Source organism: Ambystoma mexicanum, chromosome 14 (assembly GCF_040938575.1).
Source record: "Ambystoma mexicanum isolate Mex_15411 chromosome 14, UKY_AmexF1_1, whole genome shotgun sequence".
In the NCBI taxonomy this organism is placed as follows: domain Eukaryota; kingdom Metazoa; phylum Chordata; class Amphibia; order Caudata; family Ambystomatidae; genus Ambystoma; species Ambystoma mexicanum.
The window spans coordinates 149,718,712-149,742,059 of NC_090940.1; the positions used below are offsets into that span (position 1 = coordinate 149,718,712).

The 23,348-nt window shown below is 47.0% G+C and overlaps 1 protein-coding gene across 4 annotated transcripts in view; it reads right to left on the reverse strand.

Annotated features, from left to right (window-relative positions):
• The window catches only part of PTGR2 (prostaglandin reductase 2), a 1,213,270-nt gene that overhangs the window by 116,665 nt on the left and 1,073,257 nt on the right, over positions 1 to 23,348 (reverse strand). For all 4 annotated transcript variants that reach the window (XM_069638758.1, XM_069638763.1, XM_069638762.1 and 1 more), the window contains one exon: positions 22,939 to 23,026. In XM_069638758.1, the coding sequence (XP_069494859.1) occupies positions 22,939 to 23,026 (88 nt within the window). The remainder of the gene's footprint in view (positions 1 to 22,938; positions 23,027 to 23,348) is intronic.

A 23,348-nucleotide genomic window follows, 5' to 3' on the forward strand; every position in this document is an offset into this window, starting at 1 on the left:
CTGGATAAAATAATCTTGTGATATTACAGGCATTCCTATCGCCTTCCAAGAAAGAATCTTACCCCATCCTGACGTTAGTGGATTGCGGAGCCATGGGCATATTCATAGATCATGATTGGGTCACTACTCACAACATTCAACATGAAATTCGAGAGACAATGCAACCTGTGGAAGCTATTGATGGGAGACCCCTGTCTTCGGGACCCATAACTCTCCAAACTTAAGAGATCCTGCTTTCTATAAACCACCATCAAGAGCGGATTAAATTTGACATTATAAGATCAGCCCACTATCCAATAGTTCTAGGCATGCCCTGGTTACAGAAGCATAACCCCTACATTAATTGGGCAGGAGGCTCCTTGTTCCTTGGTTCTCCACATTGCATGTCCCACTGTTTATCCCTAGATACCTTACCAAGGTCCTCTGAAGACTCTCAAGAAACTCAGCACAATCCAGTCACTGTCTCTAATATCATCCGGATTCCAAGGGCCTATCAGGCTTACTCAGATGTGTTCTCAACTGCTATTGTTCAAGTTCTAACACCCCACAGACCTGAGGATTGTGCCATTGACACTGAGCCTTCAGCAGTGATTCCCTTCGGAAAAATGTTTATTCTATCCAAACCTGAAAAAGGGGCCCTCCGGGAATACCTGGACACCAACTTGGAAAATGGAACTATTCGACCTTCCAAGTCCCCAGCGGGCGCTTCCCTCTTCTTCGTTCCTAAGAAGGATTCCAAGGAGCGTAGGCCATATTCGGAATACAGCGGCCTTAACCAGTGCACTCTCAAGGATCGTTACCCATTGCTTCTCATCTCGGACATCCTGGAAGTAGCCAGAGGTGCAGTCATCTTCACAAAATTAGATCTCAGGGGTGCCTACCATCTTATTCGTATAAAGGAAGGTGACAAATGGAAACCAGCCTTTATAAAACCCTTTGGCCACTTTGAATACTTGGTTATGCCCTTTGGACTTGCTAATGCCCCAGCAATCTTCCAACGTTTTATGGATCGAGTGTTTTCTGATATGCTATTCCTTTTCGTCATCGTATATCTGGAAGACATACTGATCTACTCCAAGGACCACCTGAAACATGAAGAGCACGTAAAGACAGTCTTACAACGTCGACGTGAACATAAGCTCCTGGCTAAACCCACAAAGTGTTTTTTCCATGTATCAACTGTTCACTACCTCAGATTCGTTCTTAGCCCAAAAGGAATCGGAATGGAGTCCTCAAAGGTTGATTCCATTCTATCCTGGCCTGTTCCAACCACTGTAAAACAAATTCAATCCTTCCTAGGGCTTGCTAACTTCTACCGGAAATTTATACCAGCATTTTCTGAGATTGTGCATCCTATCATTACATTGTTAAAGAAGGATACCCCTTTCGGTGGACCTCAGCCCAAGATTCAGCGTTCCAGCGGTTGAAGTCGGAGTTCACACAAGCTCCCATCCTAGCTCAACCCGACATTGATCGACCTTTTCTTGTCGAGACTGATGCCTCCAACTACGCCATTGGGGCAGTCCTGAAACAGGAACTTGGCGACAAGTTAGAACACCCCATCGCCTATCTCCCTCGCACCTTGACCCCCAGTGAAACTCATTATTCCGTCCTGGAAAAGGAATTGCTAGCCATCCGTCAAGCCTTCACTGATTGGCGTCATCTTCTTTTGGGAGCCAAACACCCGGTACAAGTCCATACGGACCATCGGAATCTCCAAGTCCTGCAATCCCTAGAATGTAGAAACAGTCGTCAAGCCCGTTGGGCCTTCTTTTTTGCCCAATACCAGTTTCAGATCCATCATGTTTCTGCAACACATAACATTATAGCCGATGCATTATCCAGACGTCCTGATTATGAACCCTTTGAAGATCAGACTTTTCCTAAAATGTTTCCCCACACAATATTTGTTGCTCAAGCAATTACCCTCCTGGAGGATATTCGAGTTCAAACCCAGTCCTCTGAATCTTGGAAGGAGTTTAAGAGAAACAATCGGTGAATCTCAAAACAAAGGACGGATACCTGTTTAAGGACAATCACTTGGTCATTCCCACTCCTGGACTGAGACAAAAAAATCACAAGCCTATGTCATGATACTTTCCATTCAGGACACTGTGGCATCCTCAACACTCTTCGTCTAATACAAAGACAGTTTTGGTGGCCAAAGATGAAGGATGATATCAAGATCCATATTCAGACATGTGCAGTCTGCAATCAGAACAAACATGATAACTAAAGACCAGCAGGTCTCCTGCTCCAACCTGCAATACCAACAAGACCCTGGGAAATCATTGCCACGGATTTCATCATGGAACTACCTTCTTCCAGGGGCTACACAACTATAATGGTTATCATTGATTTGTTCACTCATATGGCTCATTTTACACCTTTATACAAACTGCCATCTTCATCTGAACTTGCTGGAATCTTCCTGCAACACATATTCCGGCTTCATGGGCTACCTTCCAAGATCATCTCTGACCGAGGACCCCAGTACATATCCCAGTTCTGGAAACGGTTATGTCGTATACTGGGAATCCAGCGTGCCTTGTCTTCGGGTTATCACACACAGACCAATGGAGCCACTGAACGAGTAAACCAAACCCTGGAACAGTATTTTCGTTGCTTTGCCACCAAGGTCCAGGATGATTGGTCACTCTTAATACCTGTGGCCGAATTCGCTTACAACAATTCGGATCACTCAGCTATCAAAACCAGCCCTTTCTTCTGTAGTCAAGGATTTCATCCATCAGTCCTACTGTCCATTCTTCCACACCCTACCCCAGTTCCAGCGGTTGATTCCTGGATTGAAACACCAATTAATGTGCACAAGGAAGCGAAGGATCACCTAGAAAAGGCCCGAAGAGACGTTAAACATTATGCTGACTCCAAGAGAAGACCAGGACCTTCCTATGCAGTAGGCGATAAAGTATGGTTATCCTCGAAACTCCTTCCCCGTCACCTACGACCAAATAAATTGGCTCCCAGGTATTAAGGGCCCTTTTCTATAAAAGAAATCGTCAATCCAGTGGCCTTTCGACTCCGACTACCAGAGTCATAGAAAAGGATCCATCCAGTCTTCCACACCTCTCTATTAAAACCATATGTTCAGCCCTCTCGAACTGCTCCAAGATCTACCCCAGTGATTGTCAATGATCAACTCGAATATGAAGTCTCCAGAATCTGTGACTCTAGGTACCGACATGGTCAATTACAATATTTGGTCGAGTGGAAAGGTTATCCTCCCAGTGAGCGCACCTGGGAACCCGTGTCAAACATGAATTCCCCCAGGCTGATTCGAAGGTACCATCTTATCCATCCAGGCAAACCCGGAGGAGCTGGGCTTCAGAGGAGGCATACTGTAATGAACCGTCGCCTACTACCCTTCTGGACTTCGTGGTCCCTGTCCCATAGGGGATTAAATGCAGTAATCCTTCCAACATGGCCGCTTGACACGGAACGCTGCTTGCCAGTCTTTGCGCTCCACGCTCTCTGTTCTACTAAACAGACACGCCCCATGGCTCTGAACGTCTCAACGCTACCACTTGCTGTAGTTGGACGTGTGTTGCCGGAGTTCGCTCTGGGCTTTCTGATTCCTGTTTCCCGGTTCCTTGAATCCCCCTTCCTTCCTTCTTTCCCTCAAGACTTACCTTTAACTTCCTGGATTTTCGGCCGCGCTCGGGTCACGGCATTCCGTGTCTACGAGCCCGGACATTGTTCATCCCTGGTCTCCGTCCTGGACATCTGAACGTATCCTGGAGTTGGATTGTTATCCTCACGCTGGAATCCGAAGACCAGCACACGGGTTTATACAAATCCCGGACCGTGCGAAAGAAGTCACCAAAGAAGGTCTCAAACAAACGACAAAAACAGGTGAGAAGGGGAGAGACTTGTGACACAGGGGGTATGTATAGTCATCAGAGATGCAGTGTGGTTTTGTTGCTCTAAGGTGGTTAGGGACACAGAGGTGAGGGTTTTAGTTCTCACTGGGCTGATAAAGGGTAGGGGTTTCACCTTTGTGAACTACTATGGTCCTAACACAGACTCTCTATTGAATTAATTGAGGGCCACCTAAGAAGAAATCCAGAGAGCGCGGTGTACTGGGCTGGTGACTTTAATGCGGTTTGCATGACAGGACAGGTGGTCCCAGCAGAGGCGTCACTAAGGCATCTGGTAAGCTGCAGCAGGTCTGTGCAAATGAGGGGCTGGTGGATGTTTGGCGAGCCCACCACGGCATAGAAAGAGGGTACACATTCAGGTCCTTGGTACACAGTTCGGCTTTTAGGTTGGACTATGTTCTGGCTTCCGCAAATGTGTCTGGATGGTTCTCTGCTTATGAGATTTTGGCACATGCTCTCTGACCATGACCCTGTCATTGCTTCTCTTATCATCCCAGGGAAATGGAAGTGGGGCAAAAGGTTGTATTTTAAGAATGAGATTTTGTGCGACACAGTTTTTCGAGACGTACTAAGGGAGCAGGTTCACAGTTTTTTTCAAGAAAACAAAGGGAACTGTGGCATCACATTCCAACCTTTGGAAAGCCTTCAAGTGTGTGATTAGGGGTCTGTGTATCGCAAAAGAAGCAGGAGTCCTTAAGGCCAGGAGGGCGAAGCTGGCTGATAGAGGAGCTCGGTTGAAGGAGCTGGAAGCAGGAACAGGGTTCCTCACAAACAATAGGTTGCAGGCTAGGTTCAGGGAGGTCAGGTTTCTTATGGGAGCGCAGCGGTATGGTGAGGGTCAAAAGACGGGGACCCTGCTGGCCCAACTGGTTAGGACCAAAACATCTAAACAGCACATAGCAGCAATTTCAGATCAGGTGGGGGGACTTCTGCAAACATCGGAGGAGATAGTGGGGGCATTCGTAGATTTCTACAGGGCTTTGTATTCCTCCAAGACAGCTGTGGATCGGAGTGTGCTTGGAGTCTACCTAGACCAGGTTGGGATGTATTGGTTAGCGCAGGAAGAAAGCGAATGACTGGGTAGGCTGTTATCCGAGCAGGAGATTCACAAGGATATTAAATTGCTTCTGGCCGGGAAGGCGGCAGGTACAGACAGGCTTTCGGACGATTTCTATAAAGCTTACGCAAATATACTCGTTCCCTATATGCTTCGTATGTATCAGCAGGCGCTGCGTGATGGTGGACTGCCTGAGTTGATGTGAGAAGCCGTGGTCGCCCTTCTCCTGAACCCAGGGAACAGGCTGGAGGACTGGGCGTCATACCGCCCGATCTCCCTGATAAATTTGACAATAACATTCTTGCCCAAGGTGCCGGCTAGTAGGCCCACCCCGGTGGTGCCCAGATGTGTGCTGTCCGACCAAGCTGGGTTTGTTCCCGGGAGGTATGCATCCTATGGTCTCTGTAGAATATTTGGCCTCCTCTTAGTCCTGGATCACCAGTCCTTAGTGGTAGCAGCCCTTCTCGCCGCTGATAAGGCGGTTGACTCGATTGAGTGGCCATTTTTTTTTTTCGCCATCCTGAAGCGCATGGGCCTTGGGGAAGAGTTTATACGTATGGTTTGCCTGCTGTATAAGAGCCCAGTGGTGTGTCTTCGAGTACATGGTAGGCTCGCACCACCTATTGAAATGGGGAGAGGAACTCAGCATGGGTGCCCGCTGTCCCTGTTATTCGCTCTTGCTGTGAAGCCACTTGCAGAACTGGTTAGCTCAAGGCATATAGACAGAGGGGTGCAACTCTACACGCACAAGCTTGTGATTTCATTGTATGCAGATGATTTAATTCTGCTCATTAGTGTTAAGATGGATTTGTGAACTCTGACCTGGTGGGCAGAGGTTCAGAAGGCCAGCCTAGTTTCTTGGAACAGGGTAACCTTCTGGAAAAGTCAGACCAAAACGGTAGCATTGGCGGCAGTCAAGATTAAGGGCCTCATTACGAGTAGGGTGGTAAAAAGGGGCATGGTGGATCGAGCGGGTCCGTGCTCGTATGACGCTGCCAATAGCGGGTGATTACAAGTGTGCGAGCACGCGCGAACCCCCATGCTGGTAATGGCCATACCGACATGCCGCAAAAGGCCCTCCAACACCTCGATAGCACCATCACGGGAACCGCTGATACTGCCACCTAACCCCTAAATACCGACCCGGTAATACCAACATGCAAATACCGGGCTCGGGAAACCGGTCCCAGAAAAAACGTCATCGCGTTGGAACAGGAAATGGTCCGGCGGCCATCTTTAAAAACACAATCCATTGCAATCATTCCAAACCACCAGTTCATTCCCGGAGAGCTCTGTGCCAATACTTTGACAATGTCTAAGGCTACCCGGAAGACCACCCTCCGGCTGCGTAAACAGCGTTTCTCCGACGCAGAATTAAACATGTTAGCGGACACCCTTGCTGCACATGCAGACCTCATGAAATCCAATGACATGAAGCGTGAGGTGCAGCAGAAGAAGGAGGCCATCTGGCAGGAGGTAACTCACAAGTTGTCAGCTGTAGGAACCACCCCACGTAGTGTGAAGCACTGCAGGAAGAGGTGGGATGACCTCCGCTTGAGGGTCCGCAACATCATGGCAAGCAACAGGAGGGAGGCCATGGCCACAGGCGGGGGTCACCACTCTCCTGCCAAAATGATGCCCTGGGAGGAGACCGCAAGCAGCTTCATAAATCCAGAGTCCATCGAGGGATTCGGGAAGATGGAGACGGGTGCGGCATCATCTCCAGAAGGAGGTGAGGGACCCTGCAGATCCCTGTAGGGGAAACCATGACGTAGCACAAGTGATGTGGAAGAGAGTCTAGGCAAGGCAATGCATGTCCCAACACCCACATTAACATATCCAAGTCCAGTGTCGGGCCAGAAATGCATGCTGAGTGCCAATCTCATAACCAACACACAGCCAACACACATGGACCGCGCCCATGTAATGCATCACACAAACCCCAAATCAACGGCATGCCACCTGCCATGCAGCAAATGCCAAAATGCCCACTCAGAACACCCTGTGTGACACACCTGTAAGACATGAATAGATAATTAAATGAATAATGGGCAACACCATTGTATGCTTCTGGCATGTAACACCATCACTGATGCCCTGCATCTCTTCTACACCCCCAGGCACCGATGAGGAAGATGCCAGCCAAGACAGCACCGCAAGGGCATCCACGTCCCACCCAAAGAAAAGGGCTACCGCCACCACCACCTCCATGACAGCCAAGCAGGCCACACCCACAGCCAGTGTGCCTGACCGAGCCGAGACACAGCCAACAGCACCTGCTGCCAGTGTGCCTGACACACTTGAGACCCAGCAGCCCACACACACACACCAGTTGAAGGGGAGTCCCTACAAGCACCGGCCACCACTGAGGATGACTTGGATGGCAATGTGGACCAGGAGGGAGTCACCGAAGTGACATGTCCACCCAGCCCAAGCCCTGTGTCCACCCTCCCGCCCCATATCCAGCCCTCAACCACCTACAGCAGTGATGATCCCTGCCTCCATGATTCGGACCTGTGCCCCTTCGAGGAGGACAGCACCGTAAATGCAGGCCCCGTGAGTGCATCACCCACCACTCCAGCTTCCACCAACACCCTTGAGTCACTCCTGTCGAGGGTGGAGGCCCGACAGGAGGCCATGTTGGAGCTCCTGCGGCAGTACATTGCGGATGGAGAGGACACCAGGCGGGGAATCGCCACTGCCATTGCAGGGACCACAGCGGCCATTACAGCAAACACAGCCGCTGTGAATGTGTCAGCTGTGCTGATGAGGGACTGTCTGGGGGCAGTGACACAAGTACTTACTTCAATACTGCTCCACATGCAGCGGCCACGCCTTGCAGCAGGTATGGAACCTGCCAGTACAGCCCACGGCTGGAAGGGCTTAATAGTCTTTTTACTAGGTTCCCGAAAGAAATGGATAATGTGAACCTTTTCTCCTTTTCCGATAAACATTGCAAAAAAATCTTAGAGACACCAGCATGGCTAACTAAAGATCAGATAGCCGAAACTGATGCTGGAGTACCTCAGAGCCGGAATTATTCCGGACGGTCTCCAAGTCAGAAATATACCGTGTATTTTTACTGACAATCCAAAATTCCAGAAAAACTTTAGTGGGGTTGGTAACCGCTGCTCTCGAGATTGGATTCGATTGATAATTGAGACCGCAGAGGAGGAAACAAAGAAACAGGGTGAGGAGCTAGCAATTCTAGAAAAAGAATTCCTTGACAATAAAAATATACAAAACGCAAAGAAAATTCTGGAAAATCTAGAAATAGAAATCAAGAAATTGAAACAGATCAATCTAGATTGGAAAATACTCAAATTGAAGAAAGCATAGCTAGTTACCAAGAAGAGAAAACCTACCCTTATTTAAAAGAGGATTTCTTCACTAATCCTCCACAACACTCTAACCAGAACCCGAAACGCAATCGGGTAGTGACATTTTCCAATTCATCTGGGTCGTCAAGTGGATCCGATCCGTCTTTAGCTGGACCCTCAGGGTTACCACAGAGAGGACGGGGCATATTCCGCCAACAAGGGGGTTTTCCCAGAGGAGGCCCCAGAGGACGACCACGACAACGAACCCTGCACCAACAGGGAGTACGAACCAGGCAGTGGTACTCGAACCAATGAATCAAGACATTCTTCCGATTTTTAATTTATCTACACATATTCTTAGCGCTACAGAGAAGAGTCTCTTAGCTAGAGGCCTCTCTTTTGTACCAGCTACAAAAGCAGACCCATTTAATGTAGAACTAGAATTACAATTTTTTTTTCGTAACATCAGGTTAAAACATTTCTTTGAAGTATTTTTACCTAATCAGAACCAAAAACAAACAGGGGACAAAGCAGTGGATCCAGCAGATATAAAATCACAGGTCTCAAAATGAAATCTAATTTCATTCCACCACCACACACCTGTCCACCAGAGATTATCACCTTTGAGAATCGGGTGATTAAACAAGTTCTAACCAGTCTAAAAAAGAAAAATCACTGTACTGATAATTTGACTAAAAATGAAAGAGTGTGTCTTCAAAATCTCAGTAACCAAGAAAACTTAACTATAAAATCGGCCGATAAGGGCGGAGGGATAGTACTGATGGATACTGTAAACTACGACAAAGAATGTATTAGATTGCTGAATGACACGAGATCATACAAAAAATTGGATCATGACCCCACAGAAAGATTACAGGATGAGATTAAAAGTCTAACAGCACATGCGCAACAAGAAGAATGGATTTGTCTGGATGAAGAAAAATTTCTTAACAAAAAACATCCAAAGAAGGCAGCTTTTTACATATTAGCAAAAGTACACAAGAGCCTGGAAAACCCTCCTGGCAGACCTATTGTGTCAGCAATAGAGTCCTTATTGGAACCTCTTTCCATCTATAGCAAATTTTTTCTTAAACCTTTTGTCCTGGCGATGCCATCTTATATCAGAGACACTACGGACATGCTGAAAATCCTCCAAGATGTCACGATAGAAACAGGTGATCTTTTAGTGACCATGGATGTGGAGGCGTTATATACGTCCATCCCCCAAATGGCTTGTTTGGAGGTTTTAGCTGAAGTATTGGACACACGAAATAGACCACATAAACCACCCACAGGATTTATATTAGAATGTTCAAGACTCGCCATGACAGAAAACTTTTTTCTCTTTAAACAGCAGATCTACAAACAACAGAAAGGGGTCAGCATGGGGGCTACGTTTGCCCCGCATGTAGCTAATCTATACATGGCTAAATTCGAATCAAAACATATTGCTGATATTCTAAAAAATCAGACAAATGGACAATTGAAGATGTGGCGTTGCTACATCGACGATGTTTTCCTGATTTGGCGAGGGGACAATACATCCCTCCTCGCGTTTCATAAATGGTTGAATACTTGTGACTTGAATATTAAATTTACCATTGAATGGAGTAAAGAACAAGTAAGCTTCCTGGACCTGATGATCAGAAAACAAGGGAACAACTTAATCACCTCACTTTACAGAAAAGCTACGGATAAGAATACCTTATTGCACTATTCAAGTTTTCATCCAGAGAGTCTCAAATTCAATCTTCCTTACGGTCAATTTTTGAGAATCCGACGGAATTGTACCGATAAGGATGATTATAATATACATGCCACACAACTCAAAGAAAGGTTGGACACACGGGGGTACCCCAAACGTCTGGTGAAGAACAATCTAAAAAGAGCTGCGAACACAAACAGAGAAGTTGCTTTACAAGTAAAGGACAAAAAGTCGAACGATAGATTGGTTTGCGTTACCACATTTAATCCTATTAGTAACGCCATTAGAAAAATAATCAATCAGAATTGGGATTTGGTAAAAAATCCCGGTACACTATCACAGAAACCAATGTTCGCATTTAAACGTAACTGTAATCTACGACAAAAATTGGTTCACACTTATCGTGAAAAAAACAGAGATACCACCATTATGAACCAATGGGGATTTCCTCCCATCATTGGCCATTATAAATGTGGTAATTGCAGTGTCTGTCCACTTACCGAGACCAAACACAGTTTTCAATACGGGAATAAGACATGGGTGATGAAAAATCACACCAATTGCTGTACAAAGAATGCAATATATGTGATATCTTGTCCATGCGACCTACTGTATGTAGGGAAAACGGTGCAGTGAAGGTCCGCATTGGAGAACATCGCTCTTGCATAAGAAATCACACTCCTAATAAACCCCTGGTGGATCATTTCAAGAGGTACAATCATAAAGACACAGAAATGAAGTGGTTTGTGTTACAAACTCTAAATCCAAAAACAAGAGGTGGAGATATGGCAATGGCTCTACACCGTCTTGAACAGAAATGGATTTATTCTCTAGATACAGTACAACATGGGTTAAACATTTCGGTAGAGTGGAACGTACTAAACAGCAGTTAACTCCGTGTAGCCCAAAACTACCCTGACCATAATACATTGCACATGTGAGCGCCTCATTGGTGCGAAGGTTTCTCATTTTTTAACTAGTGAGGAGTTTTTTTTTTTTGGAACTTTTCACCCCCCTATCAAGAAGTAATCATGGGAATGCGCCACCCACCAGGGCGGGGTGACAGGGATCCCGGCGCGCTTGGTGAGCTACCAAACACATAATTCAAAGACAGACAAGAAGAATAAGTTCTGCGATGGAGGCATGAGACGGCGCTCCCTAGGTAGAGACATGTGAATCAGTCTCTATATTATAACATCTTATCATATTTTGAATACGGACAACACCCAAATCATCCATAGTGACACTATGCACTACGAAGCCCACAATCCTAAGCGGTTGGCTTCTGAGGCCAAAGCGCATGTCTGTATGTCTGTACAGCGTTTTACACGAGTCTGTCAGACGGTGAGCTACATTTTTGGCAGATGGTGAGCCATCAAGCACATAACTAAAAGACCGACAAATAGAATAAGTTCCGCGATGGATGCACGAGATTCCTAGGTAGTGACATGGGAATCAGTCTTTACACGTTACCAAATCATCTATAGTGGCACTATACACTACGAAGCCCACAATCCCAAGCGGCTGGTTCGTGAGGTCAAAGCGCATGCCTGCACAGCGTTTACATAACTCTGGCAGACGGCAGGAGCGCAGACTACTGACTGCACAGCAGGGTCCTGGACTCCATCCCTCGCCTTTAAAGGTAAGAGAATAACGATATTCACAAACAGCAGCGCTGAGGTGCACCAAGTTTAATGAGCAGACACTAATCATGTCGCCCTGTGTCTGTTGTTTACATAGGCAGCCTTTCAGCCCAGATCAGGCTATTTCGGTTTACGGCCATAAATCTTGCTACACTTCTTGCCAGTGAGCCGTAACCGCGTTTAAACATACGGCTGTCACAAGTAAGTGTTTCCCTTTTTCTATGCGTGATTGTGCCGGAGTTTGCCAAACAGTGACAGATTGCTGCCTCATTGAAACATAGCGGCTAATGCATGTTTCACACTGCTTTGTCTTCCCCTCCGCAGGCGTTTTTAAAGACGCAGCTGCTTAAATTATTTTGCACTACTTTCGAACTGGAAATAAGAAAAAAGAAAACATTTTCTTTTTGAGAATAACAGTGATTACCAACCCATTATTTGTGAATGACCCGAGTAGGTTCTCATTGCTGAATTTTAAAACACACATGTCCCTTTTTACTATAGGGCATCCATTACGTGAAGCGCCATTGTTGGAAGCATTCACTAGGGGATCGATTCCACCACACCGGTTCGCCAGCCCCTGAAAGACTCAGAGGAGGTTAGCAGGTGACATACAGTTAACTAAGAGAACTGTACCTATATACTAAGTAAATAGTTTGTTGAGTAAATACAGAGATGACAATTTTTATTCATTGTTTTCACTTTTTCACTTTTAGATTTAAGGCTCTCTTGCCACACACCCCCTACCTTTGGTTTTCTACCAAGAGGCAACGCAAAATTGGCGATTGCTCTCCTGTCCTGAAGAAGGTTGAACACTAAGTCAATACACGAGGGGACTGTCTCATCCTCGTGAGAAAACTCAACTGAAACATGTTGACAACAGTTTTAAAAAAAAACCCTGAATACCAACAGAGGGGCACATTGTAAAACAATCGAGTGTTGAATTTATAATTGTCTGACTTACTATTGTGTTATATACAAAATATCACCTTGTTTTATTTATTTTTGTAAATATGATTATTGTATGGATGAGTTATGAATAAATGGTTTTTGGAGGGATGTATTGTATTTGGTTTGTGGAGCCGACTTTTGCATGACATGTGTATTTGGACAATAAACAGAAAACTATTCTGATTTAAATAATAGTCAGTTGTCATCTCTGGTCTAGTTGGCCCTATCCCTTTACTATATTGTGGAACCTGCCACCGACTCATCATCAGCCACCACACCTGCTTCCTCAGTCCCCACCAGCCCTGTGCGCCAGACCCGAAGGAGTGCAAGGCACACCGAAATGCCGCCCCCCGGACAGCAAAAAGTCCTGCAAGTAGTGTGGGCGGTCAATGGGAGTGGGACACATGGTTGGGGGTGAAGGGGAGCATTTTGTGGAGTTTTTGGGGGGGTTAGGAGTTTGTTGGGTGGGTTTAGGAGTTCACTGGGGAGTTGGCAGTTTTTGGGGGGGTTTGGGAGTTCACTGGTGGCTTGGTGGGGAGTGGCCACATTTCTGCTGTTTGAACTAATACACCCGTTGTGAGAAAAAAAACATGCAATGGGTGGACATTGTTCATTTCGTGTGTATACATTTAATGTGTCACAATGTTCAGTGCCCAACTCCAAACAATCCCTGTGTGCATGTCCACATGGACCCAGTGTGTCACTGACACATGTCTATCATAGTCCCTGTGGTTCAGAAGTATTCGTGAATCAGTGCTTGGCGTACTGCATGGCCATCCTGTGCATCACGTATTGGCAGGGGGGCTACTTCACCTCTGTCTCCATCCTCCTCATCCTCACCCGGTGCATGCATGTCAATGTCAGGTGGCAGTGGTACATTTCTCCGGACGCACATGTTGTGCAGCATGACACAGGCCATGGTGATCTTTGCCACCTTCTCAGGCTATAAAGGAGTGCCCCACCAGACCTGCTTAGGCAGCAGAAACGCGCCTTCAACAGGCCAAAGGTCTGCTCAATCACAACACGGGTACGAGTGTGAACACGATTGTACTCCTCTTCATGGCTGTTCCGCGGGTTCCGCACAGGGGTAAGTAGCCACGGCCTCAGGGGATATCCTTCATCAACTGCAAGCAAATACAAATAGGTGTGTGTCACTCTGAGCGGCCACCTTCAGGCAGCACAGTCATGGCCGCAGCTATTGGTTGTCGACATGCTCATGTCCCTGTACGTATGCAAGGATGTTACCTAGATACATACTATACTGCTATGAGGTGTGGTAGTCTGGATGGCGTTCAATAGATGATGCAGGGTGAAATAATGCATGCTGAGGCGGATATACTGTGGTTGTACGACAATGTTTAGCCTCCCTTTTATGCTGTGTATTATACACTGTGCATGGTCACACTAGCCACATTGGCACAGTTGAAATCCTGTTCAGTCATGCATTGCTTGACATACCCATGGTGGCCTGGCTGTGCCTCTTACGTCTTGTCATCGATATGCATAATTGGTCAAATGTTTGTTAGTGATGTGTCATTGTCATGATTCCTGCCCCTCATGTCCCCAACCCTCCAAGATGTCAGGCTGGAGCCAGGCCACGATCACCTACATGGCCCTCAAGGGCCTCTCCATCCCTCCAAAGACCCACTTGGAGTCAGACTTGGCGCTTGTGGCACCAGACTCACTCACTCCCATAGGATAACATTGGGGATTGGACTTGTAGTGCATTGATGGGGACAAGATGGATGCCCCCACATATTTCGGTTCCCAGAACTGCATGTGCAGTCTAGTCTTTTGGGTGTGGTTCAGCCCAGAGATACCTGGGATACCCAGAGACTATTTAAGCCACGCCCAGGCTGAGAAACATGCTTTGTGTTTTCTGCACCTGCAGCGTGACACTCACCGTGTTCGGATCGGTCTCCAGTAGGCCTGCATCTTTCTTCTGCGCTCAGCTCCTGCAAGAACAAGAACACCGTTAGGAACAGCCTTACCTTGCGGCGCTTCTAACCATTATTCATCGCTTCTTCTGTTCAGCGGGCCCCTTCGGCGGTGTCATTCCCAGCCCGGCACGCCGCTTCCTAAGGAAAAGGGAAAAGTACAGAAAAAAGGCATTAGTAAGCATTCAGCAAATCTTCGCTTATTTTTAAAGACTGTACGAGCTTCAAACGCTTACCTGAATCCCAGACGCTCTGGGGGAACTCTGTCTCCGGAACTTCTCATCCATCTGCAAGAGGGAAAAGACACTCCAGGTTAGCGTGGAAACATCTAGAGGCGCCACATACCGCGCTTACTCACTGCATTTCTTCTTCATAACCGGCATGCACGCTGAAAACATCGCGCACCTAAAAGACACAGAAAAAGAACTCAGTTCAATACAAATATGAAAGGGTCACATCGTGCATCGCCCTCTCACTCACCTTCAGCGCTATTCATCTCAGCAGCACGTCGCCATCCCCGGACGCCGGCCATCATCTAAGGAAGGAAAGAAACGAAGTTAGAGAACTGTTCAAAAAACTCATTATACTTACCTGTCGGACTCTTGCCAGTGAAGTAACTAGGCAGCAACGAGCCCGCATCAATCAATGCGCCCCTGTGCTGAAAGCAGGACGGAGAGCACACTTTCCAAGAAAACAAGGCCCAGTCTCCAGTCGAGTAGACTCCAGGGAAGGGTTCAAGGTCGTAAGAGGTCAGAACAGGCTGAGTGACGTCCCAGTGGATACTAGGTGAGCGTTACAGTCATGTTGGGTTTGGGAGAGTCAGGTCAGGAGTGTCTAGCTCGGCATGCATTCTCCAATCACCATCAATTGCCACCCAGGTGGAGTATGCATCCCCCCCTTTTTGACCCAGGTGGAGTATGCACCCCCCCTTTTCCAACCAGGTGGAGTATGCATCCCCCCTTCCCACCCAGGTGGAGTATGCATCCCTACACATCAGTATCCCAAAGCACTGCCATGGGTCAGTTGGGCAACTCACCAAGCAGCCAGGCACGTGGTCCAGCATGTCGCTCCATGTGATGGGGTAGCGTGGAGTTGCGCAGCACCATGGCATCATGTGTTGATCCAGGAAATCGGGCGCAGCAATGTGTGATGATCTTGCTGGAGTCACATACCATTTGCACATTGATGGAGTGGTATTGCTTGCGATTGCGGTACACCGCCTCTATGGCATGGGGGACTACCAATTCCACATGGGTGCAGTCCAGGGCACCAACACAATTGGGCATGCCTGCCAATGCATGGAAGCCTACTTTGGTGTCGGCTATCACCTGGGCAGTCCGTGGTAGGGATATGTGGGTGTTTGCGTGCTTCAGGAGGGCATCCAGCACTTGGTTCAGCTTGCACGAAAAGAGTGATTGTGATATGCCATGCAGCTGGCCCACTGTGTACTGGTAGGTGCCTGTGGCCAGGAAGTGGAGCACAGACACCACCTTTAGTAGTGGGGGGGTGGCAGTGCGTATTTCTATGAGGCTGGCAATGTCGTTGTGTATCATGTCCACTATGGTGGTGATGTTGTCCCGGTCCAACCGGTACAGGGTGTGGATCTGCTCAGGGGTTAGGTTGAATGGGCTGGGTCTGATGTGAGGGATTGGTGGCTGCCTACGAGGCACTGCTGGCTGCGCTGGTGGTAATTGCTGGCCCTGTCTCGCCCTCCTTCTCCTCCTGCGTCTTCTCTGTGCTGCCTGTTGTTGCTGCTGTAGTTGTTGTTGGAGTTGCTGTAGTTGTAGCAGTATAGGCATGTCCTCCAGCGCCATGATTGCTACAGCTAGTGGTAGCATTTTGGTGTAGGAAGGGGTGTGGTGTGTGGGTGTACTCATTTTATACTGGCCCAGTCTCCATTGACTCCACCTGTGGTGATTGTGTGCACCTGTGGCAGTTGGCTTGATTGCGGATTGCTGTTTGCGGGCGGTCCGCGATGCCTGTATGGCCGGCATCGTGCAGCCCCCGATTTCCACCTTCGGGATGCCGGTATTTGCATGTCCGCGTGGGTTGTGATGTCCTCCTAATACCGGCATGCCGGTATTTGCTCCCTGAAGGGGCGCGTGTACGCGCCCATGCTGGTATCAGGGGGCACGGTACGGGCGGTGCCGGTATTGGCGGGTCGGAATGTCCCGGACCCGTTAACGATGCCGCTATTACGATTCCGCCTTCCTTTTTTAATTACCTCCATTCTCGTAATGAGGCCCTAAGTCTCAGGAGGGGTTGGGGTGATCGAAAGCCCACAATGAGCACACACAGTAAACAAAACCACAAATTACTCTCAGTCAGGTGTATATAAAAAATGCATACAAATGTATTAAAGGCCTTTTAAGTCAAACACAATGTAATAATTCAGCATAATAACAAAACCAACCCAACCCAACACTAATCTAGCAAACATATATACTGTAACCAATGGCGTAAAGGAATAGTACACAGTATTGATTCACAACCTGCAAAGAAAGGGGTCACACAGTGCGAATATTGTTTGGGCAGTCCTTCACAATTCAAACCCTAACTAAGAGGCAGTCCAGTCCCTAAGATGAGTGGAGCTTTGAGCTCAAAAGTGCTGGCACACGCGATCGTGCGGTTAAGTCAAAACGGGGTCTCTTTAAGGGACTCAGGAAGGTGGGTAAGGGAGTGAAGAATACGTTCCCACTATGCTAAGAGGGTCTCCCCAAGAGGGCAGAATGGGATCCAAGAATTGGGAATAGCTTGGTTGCACAGCCTCGATAGAGAAGAGTGACCCTCAGGTGACACTCGTGCGTACAAATTTATGGATGCGCCAAGGGCCACCGGTAAGGGTTGCAAGTACTCACTGACCCTCGGTGCACTCCGGACCAAACTTCGGCAGTCAAGTCAACTTTGGTTGCAGGTTCAAATCCTGCACTTGCGCGGCTCTGTGGCTTTCTGGGGCTGTGTTCCAGGGATGCTTCTGTGGCGGGACAGTGGCGGTTTCTCTGCTCCTAATGAAGGGATCAGGACAATTCTGCTGCAGCGAGTCTGAGGACACAGGGGGACACAGCAGCTAGGCGCCCACGAAGTTCGTCACCACAGCGGGCGACACAGTGACAGCGTATGCTTGGGTTCAGGCGGAGTCTCCTAATTCCAGACCTAGGAATGCTAGGTGTACGAAAATAGCCGGGAGAGTGCCGTGTACCCAGAGCTTGCAGACTCCAAAGGCTCAAGTTGAAACTCTAGAGGGTGGCAGTTTCAGGGCAAAGGTCATGTACGAGCTGGTCAGTTCACTGTGGGGTCCAGGAACACTTCCGAAAAGGCTTGCTTACAGGTTAAGTTGGAGGTGCCGAGAATAGTTGGTCACACTATTCCAATGGGTTGAAGCACCCTTGCAGGTCTTATAGGTTTGATCCGAAACAGGGGGTCCGACGGGACAATAGCAGGCTCATAGTGCCAAACCTTCCAGCGGGCCACCAGCGGTTCCACGGATCAGCTTAGTTGATTCAGGATATTTGGCTTCTTTATTAAGTTCGGTGTGAACTCGGAAGATTGACCTGGAATGGGTGTAAGATGCCTTCAATTATCCAAAATCTCCTTTGCGCCAAAAGGAAGAGAAACTAATAGGAGATTTGCTCACATACAGCCATCCCAGACGTGGACCAATCACAGACCACAGTGGTCCCAGTCATCCCAGCACACCAGCCATCCTGGCACCCAGGATGTGTATTGGAACTAGACAGCTCCAGCACACGTCCTAGAGGCACACAGACAAGGCATGCAGAAGCCCGCAAAAGCTTCGTATTGCGCTGGGGTCTGCATGACCAAATAAGGAATTTCCCAGGTCTGTTCAAACTGGGGAAGGCAAAGGGACAAGATGGCCAAATGACAGAACAAAGGACATTGTGGCAGTGCCACTTTAGGCACTGGCCACTGTCCTGGGCCAAACGCATTAAATGTAGTTTGGGCCCTTGAAAAGAGTTGAAAACACATAAAAAGTAACAGCTACCACCAGCTCTGTCCAAGGTACACTTGTACATTCACCAAAAAATCCTTTGAGGGTGTCTAGGGCCTTAAAAATGAAAAGGGGAGCCCAGGGCACTGTACTGTAAGGTACTTTGTGCACTGATAAAATGTTACTAAGAAACAGCAACAAAGCGAAAGACTAAGTGATACAAAGTCTCCCAGTACTGACTGTCTTAAGGACATGTCACTTTCCCCGTAACAAAAATGAGTAAAAGCCCAGCAGAGTACAGCGGAAGGCTGGGCTCCACTGGCAAAAGTCAGGCTAGGGTGGTCAGACAACAGCAAAAAGTGTGGGGCACACAACTGGATGGAAAATTACCCATAAATGGAAATCTTTCCTAACAATTAGGGACCCTGAAACAATCTCAGCACCGCTAATGAGAGATATCCTAGCGTTTGGTCGCTTCTCAGGGCTAAACATTAACCTCTCTAAGTCGGTATTATTTCCCCTTCATTGAGGGGAATGGTAGGTGGCAAGGTGATTTTAACGCACCCCAGTAATACACGTACCCCGCTTGCACAGGGCCAATCGCGTGTGAAACTTCCCGCGCACCCCCGAAATACACGTACCCCGCTCGTACAGGCCCAATCGCGTGTGAAACTTACCGCGCAACCCAGTAATACACGTACCCCGCTTGCACAGGGCCAATCGCGTGTGAAACATCCCACGTACCCCCGAAATACACGTACCCCGCTCGCACAGGGCCAATCGCGTGTGAATCTTCCCGCGTACCCTCAGGGCTAAACATTAACCTCTCTAAGTCAGTATTATTTCCCCTTCACTGAGGGGAATGGTAGGTGTCAAGGTGATTTTAACTTCCAATGGCACCTTGACCACGTTACTTGGGGGTGTTGATAGACAGGTCCCACAATGTACTGCATCAGGAGAAGTGTGGGGTCAAGTTAGCGTACACGATGAACTTCTGGGGAGCTAGATGAATTTGCCATTAAAATGGTAATAATGGGCAGATGTATGTATGCATTTCTCAATGTACCTATTCTGGCCCTACAGGATTTTTTTAATTGCTGAAGTCCATCATAACTAACTTTATCTGGCAGGGAAAGGAAGCTAGTGAACCTGTCACTCAAGGCGACACGAAGCCTGTAATACAGAAAAACATCCAATGCTGATACCTCCCTTTGGCTTTAAATTCTTCCAATGTCAGAAACTGCCTGCTATAGAAAAGATCTCGCCTGCATGCAAGTCCCAATCTTTCCATACATTGTATGAAAACCTTCTCTCCCGTGACTGAGATCCCTGATAAATGCTTTATCGGCCTCTAAGCCAAGAGTCCCTGCGGATCTATCTCAGGTGGCCAGGGCACGGCCATCGCCTTTGAATCCAGACCCTGGGGGTGGACCAGTGAGGGCTGATGACCTGTGTACGTGGTCTTTGGGGAGTGGGACAATGGCAAGACGCAGTATCCCCCTCTTCTCTGTAACATCTTTACCCCCATCCTACCAGGTAGGATATATGGAAACTCTACCCCCCCTTTTCCTGCATGAACACTTTCACACAGACAGCCCACTCTGAGAGAAAACAGACTCACACCCGAGCCGTGTACCTGACATGTCCCACTACTATGGTCAGGCAATTACTGACACCTGACTGTCATTAAACTTCCCCACAAGGACCCACACTGCCAATTCACGTGTGGGACTCCCCGCGCACCCCACTGGATACACGTACCCCGCTCTGACAGCGAAATCGCGTGTGAAACTTCCCACGCACCCCAGTAATACACGTACCCCGCTCGCACAGGGCCAATCGTGTGTGAATCTTCCCGCGTACCCCCGAAATACACGTACCCCGCTCGCACAGGGCCAATCGCGTGTGAAACTTCCCGCGTACCCCCGAAATACACATACCCTGCTCGCACAGGGCCAATCACGTGTGAAACTTCCTGCGCACCCCCGAAATACACGTACCCCGCTTGCACAGGGCCAATCGCGTGTGAAACTTCCCACGTACCCCCGAAATACACATACCCCGCTCGCACAGGGCAAATCGCGTGTGAATCTTCCCGCGTACCCCCGAAATACACGTACCCCACTCGCACAGGGCCAATCACGTGTGAAACTTCCCACGCACCCCAGTAATACACATACCCTGCTCGCACAGTTCCAATTGCGTGTGAATCTTCCCGCGCACCCCAGTAATACACGTACCCCACTCGCACACGGCCAATCGCATGAGAAACTCCCCGTGCAGCGGGGTATGTGTATTCGGAGGGGTGCGCAGGGAGTTTTACAGGCGTTTTCGTGGTTGGGGGCCTGTGCTCCATGTACGGGATTTGTGCGCTGTACATGGAGCACGGGGAAGGGCTGGGGGCGTAACTGGCGCTACTGCAGGGTCGCTGCGCCACGGCTGGGAATGGATGTTAAAATCCATGAATACACTGTGCGCGGAAATGGCTTTTGGTGCACGCAGCTGGCGCAGACTGTCACACGCGCACACTGTGTGCCAGCCGCGTGCGCCACTTGTGCGCTGAATTCTATGAATTAAAGTCGTTTAGCTTATGCCCTTTCACTGAAGTTGCTTTATTCCTCCTTTTCCTTAATATTTTGCTTTCATTCCTCCCTTCTAAGATATACATCCTTCCCAATGGCCATCCCCCACCATCTGCCCTAGGATAAATAATGCTGTTGGAGCCTACCAGTTCTGTGCATGTTTTGTGGCAGCCACTCATGACACAATGCAGTCATGTTACATTTGGAACTGGGCCTCCAATATATGATAGACATAATCTGAATCCAGCTCTCAAGGTTAGGGATCTCATCAGGTTCAATCCATGTGCATGCCTTTCAGAATGTTCTTTCAACAATGATAAATAGTACTGTTTCCTCACATTGAACCTTGGTTTTTGTATGTAAACAATGAGCTGACATGGCCTAGGATATCTTTGTGGTTACTTACATCAGTGTGCCTCCACTGGAATCCCAATAATGTATTGATTATAATATTCTACTCAGCCAAACATGGTAGCACTGAGACAGCTGAACTGAGGAAAACCTGGGTAAAAACAAAGCATCCACTAAAACTGTTGACGAAAGAGAAGAATATTTTACATGGGTAGGTAGCCCTAGAGCAAGGCCACTTGTTATAGGATTTCAGTGTAATCTTTTACCTTTAAAAACTGATATAGTAAGATGAAAGGGTTAGAACTCATAGATATGCTATTGTTCTAGTGCTTGAAAAACTCCAGAAACATTAGTGCATATTACTCTATTCTGTCCCCTTTATTTGTTTGTTTGTTTGTTTATTTATTTATATTGCGCAACCAGACCCAAGGATATACGGGCGCGAAGGCAGAAAGAGGGTTGTTCAACTTCGGTTACATGGTGCATATAATCATGGAATACAGCTTATTGTTACAATGCTGTAGACATGCAGTGTCAAAGAATCATGAAAGTATGTACAGTAAATTTACAAAAAATGCAGCAATGACAGATAAATAGAACCGAACAAATATTAAGAAAGAAAATCTTTATACCCATACTGAAAGTGAGTTGTTACTGACAGTATGAATCTGCGTTTTCTTTATTGTTAACTTCCAAATTACCAATGGGTTGTTTTTGTTGTACAATTGATTCTCGTGGCTGCTTTGAATATCAAATAATCCGGCAAAAAAGAAACATTATTGCTCAATAATGTATGTTGAATATGTACATGTATTAGGAAACATTTGAATCTGTGTTTAACTTAACTAGAGAACGATTATTTTTGTATCAATATTTTGTATGGTGGCTCAACCAGATACAATGATTGTCTCGAGTGACAGGTACTATACAGAAGATGCATCAAACACTTTCAGGAGGTAGCATCATTTGGAGCTATATATAAGATGGACAAATCCTTTTGCGGTGCCAGCCTTTGTAATTGGTAAAGAATTCTTTAATGTTGTTTGAATATTTTACATTCATTGAATATATTTTTTTAAACATTCCACAATAAAGAATTCTGATCTAACATTTAAAATTAAAAACCGCTTAGCAATTGTACATTACTAATACTAAGTCAAAATCTCCTGTCCATGTTCAGACCAAACCACAATCTTGTTGTTTAAAGAAAGTAGTATGTTGTCATCTAAGCTCTAGAGGAAAGCTAGCATTGAGGGCCACGCACTGCATCAGACCCTAAGATTGGTACTAGAGATAAGAAATCACAGGTCTTTATTACAAATTGTTGAATTGACAGTAGGGGTGAGACCACTATTCAAAAACCTGATTTACTGATTTCTTATTCAGTCTATGTATTTTTGAATATATACCCTGAAAAACATAATCTAAACAAATTCCCAAATAAAGCAAACATCAAATGAAAAGGAAAAACTACAAAGACGGGTACCTGTGCACACCATTAATGGAGACATTTAGTTAATAAATCTTTAATTATGTTCATCTCTTACCTTCAGCTTGCCATCTTTCACCCACTGACTTAGCTGCAGAATTCCTGGTCGATGTTTTTCTGGATAGTTTAATACTATAAATCTATCCCTGTAAATAAAGGCAGTTCACCATATCACAAGTGGTCTGGAAGAATGGAAGTCATGCAATAATTCTAACCACAGATGCATGCCTTTAGCACAAGTAATTGATAGCTCAGTGGCTGGCTCAACTCTACAGATAAAGGTACATTAGGAAAATGAAAAATGTTTTCCTCTTTAAATGTTGATCTTGCTCATGAAAGTACACCAAATTTGGAATGCAGCTTATTCATGCCCAGATCCAAACATTCATGATTAACATTTTCATAGAGAAAAAGAAACTTGAAAAACAGTGTTTTTTGCACTTGTGTTTCCATATGTCCTCAAAAAAA